Raw genomic sequence first — 12,911 nt, forward strand, 5'->3', positions numbered from 1 at the left:
AGCCGGAGGTAGATAAAATCGGGGAGTGAAAAAATCGGGTCAACACATTGTCACTTTCCACTTCTCTTTTCCCATTTCTTTCATTTCACTTTTTACTTTTCTCTTTCCACTTTTTACTTTCCACTTCTCACTATTCACTCCTCACTTGTCATTCGACCTAATAACCATTCGGTCTAACGGCCATTGGCCTAATGACCCAGTATCAAACATGTTTCTGAAACAATTCCAAGAATTTTGATAGGTCTCTTCTAAATGAGTTTTGAGCCACTAAGGGCCCTGCGGTAACTTGTTCCAGGATGACTGTTCTGGTTGATATCCATCCTATGATCTCAACTACATGGAAAACATGTTTCCGCAACAATTTCAAGAATTTTGAAACCCATATTGCCAGGCTAAATTAGTTTTTGGTCACTTTAGGCCCTTCGGGAACCTGTTCTAGAATGACCATTTCGGTTGATATCCACCCTATGGTCGGATGTTTCCGGAACAATTCCAAGAATTTTGATACCCATATTGCCAGGGTTTCTTCCAAATGAATGTGTGGCCACTATAGGGCTCTCCGGGAACCTGTTCCCGAATGACCGTTCCGGTTCATTTCATTCCTATGGTCTTAACTACATGAATAACATGTTTCCGGAACAATTCCAAAAATGTTGATACCCATATTGCCAGGGTTTATTCTAAATGAATTTATGATCACTTTAGGCCCTCCGGGAGCCTGTTCCACACTGACCATGCCGGTTGATATCCATCTACATGTTGACATCCAACTACATGGAAAACATGTTTCCGGAACAATTCCGAGAATTTCGATACCCATATTGCCAGGATTTATTTTAAATGAGTTTTTGGCCCCTACCTTCGGGAACCTGTTCCAGGATGACCTTTCCGGTTCATATCCATCCTATGGTCTCAACTACATGGAAAAAATATTTCCGGAATAATTCCAATAATTTTGATACCCATATTGCCACACAGATAGAAAAAGTTGTTGAAATTTACACGAAAGTAATGCACATGAAGGGAATGCCAAAAAGATCGTAAATTTAAACGATATTATCACCTGAATCTATGCAATTTGTATTGCATTATGTCACTTTTTATACGAATAGGTGTCATAATGCTATATAAATTGCATACATTTAGGGCGAACTTGTTAGAAAAGATCCATGTACGCCCAGAATAGTGTAATTTTCCACGTCTTTAACTTTATTATTTACGCGTCGACTACTTTTCATAATTTTTTTCTGTGCAGGGTTTTTTCAGAATCAATTTGCGGAAACTATAGGGCCCACGGGAACCTATTGCGGGATGTCCGTTCCGAGTCCAAATGATCAGGTGGTCCCAAGGGGCAACCAACTTTAAACTTTGCGATAGTATTACTCATTGTTCCGCAATAGTATTTCTTGGTATTTCTAGTATCCATGATTTTCCTCAAACAAAAATACGGCTGCTAGTTCGGTTGTTATGGCGTTTGTTAGTTAGTGTTGAAACACAGTGCTTCTCCGTTTTGAAAAAAACCTAATTTCTACCTCATACAAATTCTAGAAAAGTTTCAAACCGCATTTTATATTTCTAATGCCATGAAACCAAACCGGGAGGCTCAAAGATAGTCCAGAAAATATTAGTAGTAGAAACAGTTGCTCAGTGATTTTTTAAAATTTTAAAGGAGACGGAGATCATGTGTTGCATAAAACGGAGTGAACTGTATTGATTGGGTGGCGATGTGTTTCATGCTTTCCCAACCAGGCTTCTTCGATCAATTTAACATAGATGCGACGTAGTTTTTTGCTAGTATTTGTTAGTATTTCTGGGTACTATCGAAAGTTTAGAGTTGGTTACCCCTTTGGGTGGTCCTAATACGTTGTGAAGTCATAATCCTCGAATTTTCTACGAAACTGGTAACTCAGGATAAAAGAAATCATCATTTGGATTCTATAAGATCAACTTCTCCATTTTTGAGACATGGTCTAGCAAATCCGGAGCTCCGGTAACCAGGTAATCCGGATCGGTCCTATGTAACATGGATCGGATAGAGGATGAATTTCTTAATCCATAGCAAACGGAATCGTCCAAATTGGTTGAAAACTGATGAAGTGATGGTCATACCAAAAACGTGGGTACCCGGGTACCCTGTCGGTACGTTACGTTAATATTCAGAAGCCCCTCCCCGAGCCCCCCTTACTGGATTTCCATTTTGATACCACCCAAACCTGAATTTTGCCGAGATTGAAGATGTCACGGAGTATCAATATCCTGCGATGTTTAGAACCAAAAAAAAATCACTTGAAAACGAAAAAGGTACCCGAGGTACCCTGTCGGTAAAAAAAGGGTTAATCACGCAGTAAAGACCCTCTCCTTTGCACTTTGTTTTGATATTTGTGAGCAGCCCCTTGCCTGACGACCGCATCAAGCTCCGTTTTTTATATACGTTTAGCTTGTATTATTAGATATTAAATTGACTTCATCACTATTGGCCAATATATTCTCATTTGGTATAAAAAATCAACATCCGGTATAGTAACTTTTTTCGAATATTGATCCTTCTTATATATCAGCTCACAAAAATTAATAAAAATAAACAAGATTTTTGGCTTCATACTACCAACCAACATTTATGCAAAATAGATTCACATTATGCATGCAAATTAATTCGATCACCAAACTGATGTTCCCCGTTGAATATATATAGAAGCGTGGGCTGTGCTCTCCTGATTGTACAGGAAGGAAAAGTCGGGAGTTACTGCACCACAGTGGAATTGGAATTGGCTATATTACCCATGAACAATCAAACAAAAAATCGTAACTAAACCATTGGAAATAAAATGAAACCGCAATGAATGTAAAGCGATTATTAATCGAATAACTGTGACGAACGGAAACTGGCTAAAGCATAGCAGAGGTGGCATTTATTGTAACCACCCGGCACCAACACCATATAGAAAGTCGAAAATTACGAAATGTTTGCCTAGCAAGTGCTCCTGGCAAACGGCCAACACGTATCAACACCTCGCCACACTGAAAGCATGATAACCGGTGTATCATGACTGTAAGGCATGAACATAAATTCAAAATGCTCTACATTTGTTTATATGCCGTGCACATCCTTGATGGGCAAAAAAAGGCCGCATCATCACATAATTCAACAACAATGTGTTGCATCCCGAATTTAATGACGCATTAAATTTGAACACCATTTAACATGTTAATTTTTTGAACATGATTGATGTTATTCACAAAACATAATTTTCTCCGTCTCTATAACAAGTTGTATAAGTAGTCAAATGAATGTTGTAAACTAATAATTCAATATGTAACCTCCAACTTTAAAGCATGTTTATTTTACCTTTGGGAGATCATTAATTAACCACTAAATAAAATTCAGATTAAAATATGCCACTAACGCACAAACGACAATGTCATTATTAGGTTGACTATATTCAAAGTTTATCAATCTATTTGCAAACTCAATCAAAATAATGCCCGCACAAAGTTATTATTGTTGGTTATAAATTATTCGAATGATTTTTGAACTATCACCCTTTTTTAATCGTAATCTGTTTCCGGTTTGTTATCGCGCTAATTAAAACGATACTGCAGAGCTTCCGGCAAATCAGTGGTAAAAACAAACATCAATCAACTATCAATATCAATTAACGCGCTCACCTAGCCACACAGAGTTGTTATGGCTTTCGCAATGTTCGAGCTCCGGGCGAATTTTCACATCGTCGTTGCTGGAGGTGGGGTCCTCGAGGGGAAACGTTTCCAAGCGCCGTTGCAGGGGATCCTGAATTTGCCACGTCAGCAGTATCACCAGGTCCACTGCCAACAGACCCGTTACCATCGTGTAGAGCTTCCAGGGTTCCACTTTTTTCTGTACAATAAAGCCACGAATAAAACAAATCAGAATGATTGTGGGCTACTTGGTCAATTATCAAAAAAAAGGGGGGCTGGGAAACAATTTATCTTACTTTTGGATCGGTTTTCGTTTTCGTTGTGAATCTGTGTACTCGCCACACTTTGCTGAACATTGCTCCGTAGGCCAACGTAAAGCCCATCGACAGGATCCAGGTCCGCGCCTGACAAATCTGTGGAAAGTATCGAAACAATAATAATTATTTAAAATGATGTGATGTTCGAGGCAATGTTGCTTTTGTCAACCGGTTATCTGTTATATTGCCGTTATACGCATATTTGTCCCATGTTTGCTGGGATTTTCTATGTACATAGGACAGTAGAGCGGGGAATTTTTTTTTCAAATTAATGGTTTTCCGAAACCATTCTGGGTCCCAAACAATTGTGTAGAATTTGGGCTCGAATAAAGGCTCCCCCAGACCTAAGCGATTTCATCGCTGCGACGGCGACAACTAAACGTCGCGATTCTATCGTTGGGTCGCTGCAGGCAATGTTCTATCTACGCTTCCATACCAACGGCGACAAAATCGTTGTCGCCAACCGATAGAATCGCGTCGCGTGTGTTTGGGGGAGCCTTAATTTGTTGCTTCCTAGCTTTCCGCATCGTGATTGAAGTTTGTATGGAAATATGGGAAAACGTATATATTTGCATTTTTACTTCTAGAGGTTTCAGTTCATCGTAAACCAAGTGGCACATTGCGTTGAAGCATAACCCAATGGATGTCGACAAACTTTGCTGAAGAACGTACATTGCTGAAACGTCCACGAAAAAAGTTATAACGCTTCGTAGATTGGTTGTTCAAACCATATGCAAAAAATATATATATTCCGTCAGCAGTGCCGAACTATGTGGAACAATAATTTAACTTAGTGCTATATCAAAATTAATGATCTTAAAGGGCTTTGGAGTTAATGGGAGTTATTGGGAATCATCAAAAAGTAAAAATTCCGACATGAATTAAGATGGGGTTTGCACTCTGATAACCATAGGCTATCTGGTAGTACTGGTTTGAATGTTTTGAACAATCAACTTTCGAAGCGTAATAACCCTTTTTGTGGGCCATCTAGTTACGTACCTTCTTCGGTAAAGTTTTTCTGCATCTTTCAGACTATATGCTAGCGTATTAAGTCACGTGATTGATGATAAGTTAAAGCCACCAAGAGCAAAAATGTAAAAAAATATGTTTTCCCATACTAATCTCCATGTAAATTTAAAAAGCGAAGATGGTTGAAGGGTCATTTGGCCGAAAGCCGTTTGGCCGAATGCCTCTAGGCCGAACAGACCATTAGGCCGAAAGTCATTTGGCTGAAAGGGTCAATTGACCGAAAGGGTCTTTTGACCGAAAGGGTCATTTGGCCGAAAGGGTCGTTTGGCCGAAAGGGTCGTTTGGCCGAAAGGGTCGTTTTGCCGAAAGGGACGTTTGGCCGAAAGGGTCGTTTGACCGAAAGGGTCGTTTGGTCGAAAGGATCATTTAGCCGAAAGGGTCATTTGGCCGAAAGGGTCATTAGGCCGAAAAGGTCATTTAGCCGAAAGGGCCATTTGACCGAAAGGGCCATTTGGCCGAAAGGGTTATTTGGACGAATAGGACATTTGCCCGAATAGGTCATTTGGCCGAATAGCTCATTAAAATGAGAAATTAGGAATGAGAAGAGAGACGGCTCACTTCTCACTCTTCATTTCTCACTTCTCACCGTAAAAAAAGAAGCGCAAGGTGAGTAATGAGACGTCTCATTACTCACTTTTCGCTCCTCTTTTTTCACAGTGAGAAGTGAGAAATGAGGAGCTCGAAATGAGTCATGAGACGTCTCACTACTCACTTCGTGCTTCTCACTTTTTACAGCGAGAAGTCAGAAATGAGAACGTGAGACGTCTCGGCGAATAACGGGCGACTGGAGCAGACTAGGGCGATACAGATGTTTCGATGCAGCGTTCGTGATTCATGAGTGGGAATATCAGCGACAGCGAATAAAAAATGCAGAGCACAACAAGAAACACAAATTTTACGACACGACAGTGATGCTAGAATTTCTTATGAAGCTTGCCACTATTTTAACAGTTGCACCACTATAGGTGCAACTGAAACCATCGTAAAGTGTATAATTATAAAAAATCTCATTAAAACCCCACTGCATCCACCATTGGTGTTACCTCCACTAAGGGTAGGGGAGACTGGGTAGACTTGATCCCCTTTTCTAATTTCCGATGTATCACAGCCAAAAATAAATAAACATACATGAACATGAACATGATACATGAACGATTTTTGTTATTGAATTCTATAGCACATGCAATTTAAAAATTAGGGGAGACTTGATCCACTTTCTATGATATCATCAAATCTGTTAAATCTACAAAAAATTAGAAGCCTGTGAACAGATTTTTATTTTTTTGAATTATTTCGCCAAATGTCTCCATATTGAGGCAATAACTTCAAATCCAAATATCCTAGAACTTTGATGGAATGTTGACATTTTCATCAGTACAAATCATTAAGCACATTTATGGCTTTGTGCTGTGAAAAAACGAAAGCATTTGGTCATTGTTATGAAAAGTTATTCAAATTTTGCGTGGCCAATCAAATAATCTTCAGGAAGGTCAAAACATACAAACCGCCCTGCAGAATAAATAAGGTTGTCAATCTAAAAAATAACTCACCATATAAAGTTCATTTGTCTAGAGGATCTATACTAAAAAATACGCCAGAACAAAACTACTTTAGTTCCCGATAAAACAGGGGGTGATCAAGTCTCCCCGGGGATCAAGTCTACCCACCTTCCCCTACGGTTCATAGTTCTCCATGTTAAATTTTGCCACCTTGCTCTAAATTATTATTTTTGTTGTTTCTCAATATATTTTTCCATGTAAACCTCCAATAAGTTTAGCACCGCCCAAACGTTGGTTGATATATAAATAAGCTATGGTATCACCTGTCCAATCACATGAATTTAATGGAGTCGTATCCCTCAAAAAATAAAATAAATAAATAAATGAATAAAACGGCATCTGTCACTTCAACAATACGGTTTGAGTGAAATGAATGCCGCAATTATTTTCTGGAGCTACGCAGCTTTCTACAACCGCAGGATGCATGAGAAAATTGAAATATGTCAATGGTTTCTGCAGGCACAATTTTACCTCGAGCCTAAATTGCTATTGCCAGATTGATACCGTTTATTCGAGCGGAAAATTAATTGAACAACACCTACGCAGAATGCAAAGCCGGCGCATAGTGCACCTATCGCCCTGCAGCATTCATCGCCACAAACACGGCCAACAGACGGTTTCGGATGAGTAGTTCTCTCTTCATTTATCGTAGGTACTGACATATAAAAGGTGTCCGTCGAGTTTGAGAGAACAACCGTTTCCCAACTTTGACGATGGCCACTGCCACCGTCACCAATAACCGGCCAGAGAATCGCATAATCTCGTTTGCACTGCATTTGAACGACTGCTGATGTGGTTTATCTACTTTGGACGATGATTTAATCGGTAGCCGCTTAATTGAAATTTATTTTCGTCAATATTGATATACGTGGGTGGTCGGTCAATCGAATTGGTTCATGCATGCGATATATGTATTTCATCGGATCTCGCATGTTAATGATAAATGCTTCAACCATCCGCTATATTATAGCTGAATACTGTTGTCCTAGATTAATGAAGCGCACCAGAATCAACTGCTGCCAAATAAGAAACTATGTACCACGTTAGCTACACTTCTTGCACACTGCACAAGCTTCTATTACTCATATCCTACCGACTTCAGTCGTATACGAGTTACTTCAACCAAATCGGTGTGAATTGACTGAAGCTCTGTAGCACTAAAATAAAAACTATTTCGTAAACAGAAAAATTTGCACAGAAGAAATTAAATGAATTAAACAGAAGATCTACATATAACTGTTTAAGTAGTCCAAGTGTAAGAATGTTTATTAACAAATCATCTGAAACCATAAATATTTTGCAAATAAACATACTTTACTAGTAAATAGAAATGTTACAAATTTCACTCAAGTACAAAGTTTTGGTAACATTTAAGACACATGTTTCAAATACCATTTCATTATTTTGATAAATTATAAAATATTTCTTTGAATGGATGCATATAATTTTAGCTGTAGTGTTTTGATAAAGCACTTTTTACTGGGACAAATTAGGAAAAATCCATTGCTCAGTAAACTATAAGTGAATAAACAAATAGAGCTTTCGGATAATTCATTTGTAATCCTTCTTACCTTGGGATAGTTGTCAGCAGTAACGAACTGACCATCGATACCGAGTAGTATTACTGAGACCAGACAGATGATGACCCCGAATAACATTATCGTGTTACATACAGGATGCGAAGACTGAATGACTCTGAAAAAGATAGAAAATGTGATGAAATTTGCGCCTATCAGCAACTGTCTAAAAATTATATAATTTTCTATTTGTTTGTGAGGGTTATGTTTTCATAAGCAGTAAGAATTCAATAATACAGAGCTACTTTTTAAAGAGCATAATAACCAGCATAAAACCAAAATGTTACTAGGGCGAGCTCTATTAATTATCTCACTGCATAAAAATCAGAAAACAACAAAGCCGCTTACTGTCAAAATTGACATTTACTGGGCTTGTTGTTTTCAAACTTTCAATGAAACAGAAAGAGTAGATGCAATGCCCCATAGGAATGATGTTTAATAGTAATACATTTTGTCAAGTGCAGTTATACTGTTTCGTTACATTTTTAATTATTGATTGATAAAATAAGGGCTATCCAGTTAGCCTGACAAACAAAGGTGTAGAATTACCAATTTGGAGATGGCGAGTTTCATTCTCGATTCGGTCCAGGATGTTTTTGGGTGGGAAACATTCTCTACTCCCTAGGCATAGTGTATCCATTGCCGCACAAGATACATACTCTTGCAATGGCAGGCATAAAAAAGATTTTCAATTAATAACTGAGTAAGTTCTACTAGAATACTAACTTGAAAAGCAGGAAATTCTAGTTGGAATATATAGCTATAGGAGGAGAAGGTTGGTAAAATTGAAATTAGCTTTGAATAGAACAATTTTGAAATATTGTTCATAATAAAATTAAATGTTGAAGTAGTTGCGAAACAGATCAGTGTATGTTATATCATATTTCTTTTGGGTGCACAGAGCAAAAAAAGTTGTGATTTCCACGTTTTCTAATTTTATTTTGAAAGTTTGCAAAATTTAGTATTTTTAAATGCTAAAATGTTTAATTTGAAAGTAAAATGTTTGATTTGATAGTTTTTTTTCTCAGTGTGAAATTGTTGTTTTCACAGTGAAACCACTCAAAATAAAATATTTAAAACTATCAAACAAACTTTCATATTTCGGATTTCTGGCAACACAGACGACAAAAATAAAAATAACTGGCAGCCGGCGATCATCTGTCATTGCTTAGATTTAAAGAAAAAAAGAGTTCTGTTCCAAGTAATCTTTAATTTGCGGCATGATTTTTTATTAGAAATTCTAAAATGAGCGACGAAAATTTGCTATTGCATTCGGTAGGATCTGGTACAAACAATGCAAATCTGACGACATTGCGGGAAATCAAGTTGCACATCATTGACGACGGAACGATAAGGTGAGTCGTTTTGGAAATCGTTTGGCAACGCACAGTTTCACAGTTTTTGTCTATGTTCCAGAAAAAAAATGTGAGACCAATCGCTGCATTGCGATGCAGAGGTAGCTGCGCAACTGGGGAATTGGGCTTAACAAAGAACTGCGATCGTGGACAAGATCGTAAACGCGTTCATTCCGACCAGCTTTTGACACCATTGTGCATACCATCCCGTGCGAAATTCTAATCACGGCTGACCACTGGGTTGACCGACCGTATGCTCATCGTAGGCTGGGAGGTACACGACATCACGGTGTATTCTCCCGTACTGACTTTTCAATGCCATTTCCATTGACCAACGCTTATTATGCACATTTCATGTTATGTGAATAAATTAAAATGCGAAAATAAACAAAATAAATATGTTTTTAAAAAATAAAATATTTCAATTTTTAACCAATGATAACTCAAAATGAAAATTCAACCTTTCGTTGTTTTGAAAGAAACTAGTTGATTCAAATAGAGAAAAAGCAGTTAATTTTGAGAGGAAAACTCTTGTTTTAACAAAAAGTTGGTTTCTGCTAAAGTAAAGTTTTTGCATTAGTAAATTTAACAATCCTGTACTTTCTACTGAAAATCACTAACTCATTTTCTTAATTTTACCAACGATTCTTTTATTTTCACCAACGATTTTTTTTTGTGTGTGTCATCTAAATTATCAGATTTAATTCTTCGTAACGAGTGCAATTGCATTAATAGGGATAAGGTTTGTAAAAAATGTGAAATAATATGTTGCGTTTGGATGAAATATATCTGAAAAAAGCTCAATCGGCGCATTTTATTTGAAGTTTCCATGTTTCTATTCAATTTCATCGTTTCGTCCCACACAGAAAAAAATAATGAAAAGTAATCGACGCGTAAATAATAAAGACGTGGAAAATTACACTATTCTAGGCGTACACGAATCTTTTCCGTCCGTTCCGTTCGTCCTAAATGTATGCAATTTACATAGCATTATGACACTTATTCGTATAAAAAGTGACATAATGCAATACAAATAGCATACATTCAGGCGATAATATCGTTTAAATTTACGCTCTTTTCGGCATTCCCTTTATGTGCATTACTTTCGTGTAATTTTCAACAACCTTTTTCTATATGTGCAGAAAATGGTTAAGAATTTAGTTTCCGTACAGCTTTGCGTCTTGCGTCGTTCAAATACAATTTCCTTATGTGCAGTGTTTGAAAAGACTCTAATTCTCAAATCTCATCTACGATTTAAATCAGGCGATTGTTTATGTTTCATTGGACAGGCCTGTAACACGAACAAGCCCAACACACCTTTGTTCCTCAGTCACATGACAGATCATAGCAGCCATCGTACAAGATACACATTCGCAGTCAGTCAATTCTACCTTCAGCACGAGGTGAGTCGTGCTCGTGAGTGCAACAATGATACATGATAGGTGATTGATATGTGCGATATCGAATTGCACATTTAGCGATCCTGCCAGAAGTTTGTACCAACGTTACTCGTAAAATCACCCATCATGTTGTGTAGAAGTGTGTGAAGAGAGACAGCTTGGAATGCATTTCATGGGTAGCCGAAAAAGAGTTGGAGCGGCGAAACATTTTCACATCGGTAAGGGTTTTTATTAGGGGTCATTCACTTATTACAAAAGCACTTTTTCTGGGTTTTTCAGACCCCCCTCTCCCCCTTGTAAGATTTTTTCCATACAAATTATTTTTTGTTTATATGAAGAGTAAGAAAATGACAGACTCTTCTCCCCCCATATCAAGCTCTATCTAGAATAAGGGCGAATGTCGCAAGAGAGAATCCTCTTCGCCGACTTCCCCTCTTTTAAATAGAAGTGACAAGTAGCTGTTTTCTTCACGATTCATTACCTCAAAACGAAAGAAAACAATGAAAACTTGCATTCTGAGGTGTTAAACCGAGAAGAAATCCTCTGCTTGTCACTTTTATTTAAAAGAGGGGAAGTCGACGAAGAGAATCCCCTCTTGCGACATTCGCCCTTTTACCAGATAGAGCTTGATATGTGCTTATGTAGCTAGTGAACGACCCCTTAAGTTTGTTGGAATACGAGTGATACGACTTTTGGAGACCTTTAAAGCATTATCAATTATGTTTGGGGCCGTCCAGAAACCACGTGGTCATATATGGGGGGAGGGGGGTTTGGAAAATGACCACGATAAGCCACATGGGGGGAGGGGGGTGTTGCTCTCGAACCACGTGGTTTTTTTACACGAAAAACTTTTGGTGAATAACAATAGCGGTGTAAAAAATACAAATCATTAAAATTCAATGATTAAATCATTAAACGCAAAGCGCATCGAGAAATCGATAACGCAGCGTCGGTCGCAACGCCGATGCATATCTGCATTATTTGACCATCTTAGCCTAAGATCCTATATCCATACATAAATAAACGAAAAAACAGGTTGCGATTTAGTCTCAATTTCCACAAAATAATTTGAATAGGAAAAATGGAAAAATATTTTAAAAAATTCCGCCGCAGATGGTTTTTGGCATCACGCCGCCGACACTTTTTCATCAGCGGACTGCAGCTACAATTTTGAAAAATGTTCATGTTTTTACAATAATCCAAGAAAAAATCTTAAGAAGAAAAATTCACAAGAATTTCTTGTGGATATTCAGGAAAAATCAAGTAAAGAAATTTCCTGTAAAATTTCATTCAGAATTTTTTTTGAACAATTCTCTCTGAAAAATTTTGCTACAAATTGATAATGAAAGAAAAAAAAACCAAACATCTCCAGTGTTAATTCCGAAAAATTTTCCTTAAATTCCGAAAAAAATTCCATGTGAATTCTGTCTGAAAATTAAAAACAGTCCCGTGGGAATCTTCCGAAATTCTTCTTCATTTACAAAAGAAGTTTTTCGAACATTTTAGGGAGTGCACTTCAAAATGTTCAGTCTCCAGTTAGCCAGTTCGATTCTCGTCCTGTCTAGGATGTTTTCGGGTGGGAAACATTCTCGACACTCTAGGTATAGTGTATCCATCGTACTTGCTACACAAGATATATAATCGTGCAATGGCTGGCATATAAAAGCTTTCAATTTATAACTAAGGAAATGCTAATAGAATATACTAAGTTGAAAAGCAGACCAACTTCCAGTTGGAATATGGAGCCAATGCCACATGAAACACTTTGATATTTCCGTTGATTTTTTTTTTCAATTTTGGAATTTTGAAATGAAAATTTTTCGGAATACTTTTTAGCTCTTTGTGAGTTCTATCACATTTTTTTTTAAATTTTCGTATTGTTTTTATTCAAGGCATTATTCAGAATTTCCACGGAAGAGTCTATGGATTATCTTCAAAAAATTCTTTGGATTTTTAAAGAATAAATCTTTAGAATTCTCAAGGTTCGTGTTTTTTTTAA

At 37.4% G+C, this 12,911-nt stretch overlaps 1 protein-coding gene across 4 annotated transcripts in view; it reads right to left on the reverse strand.

Moving 5' to 3' along the window:
• LOC134211859 (gamma-aminobutyric acid type B receptor subunit 1) overlaps positions 1 to 12,911 on the reverse strand; it is a 501,987-nt gene that overhangs the window by 37,206 nt on the left and 451,870 nt on the right. For all 4 annotated transcript variants that reach the window (XM_062689185.1, XM_062689184.1, XM_062689183.1 and 1 more), the window contains 3 exons: positions 8,152 to 8,275; positions 3,972 to 4,088; positions 3,667 to 3,874 (listed from right to left, as the gene is read on the reverse strand). In XM_062689185.1, the coding sequence (XP_062545169.1) occupies positions 3,667 to 3,874; positions 3,972 to 4,088; positions 8,152 to 8,275 (449 nt within the window). The remainder of the gene's footprint in view (positions 1 to 3,666; positions 3,875 to 3,971; positions 4,089 to 8,151; positions 8,276 to 12,911) is intronic.

The sequence above is a fragment of the Armigeres subalbatus genome, chromosome 2, assembly GCF_024139115.2.
Source record: "Armigeres subalbatus isolate Guangzhou_Male chromosome 2, GZ_Asu_2, whole genome shotgun sequence".
Lineage (NCBI taxonomy): Eukaryota > Metazoa > Arthropoda > Insecta > Diptera > Culicidae > Armigeres > Armigeres subalbatus.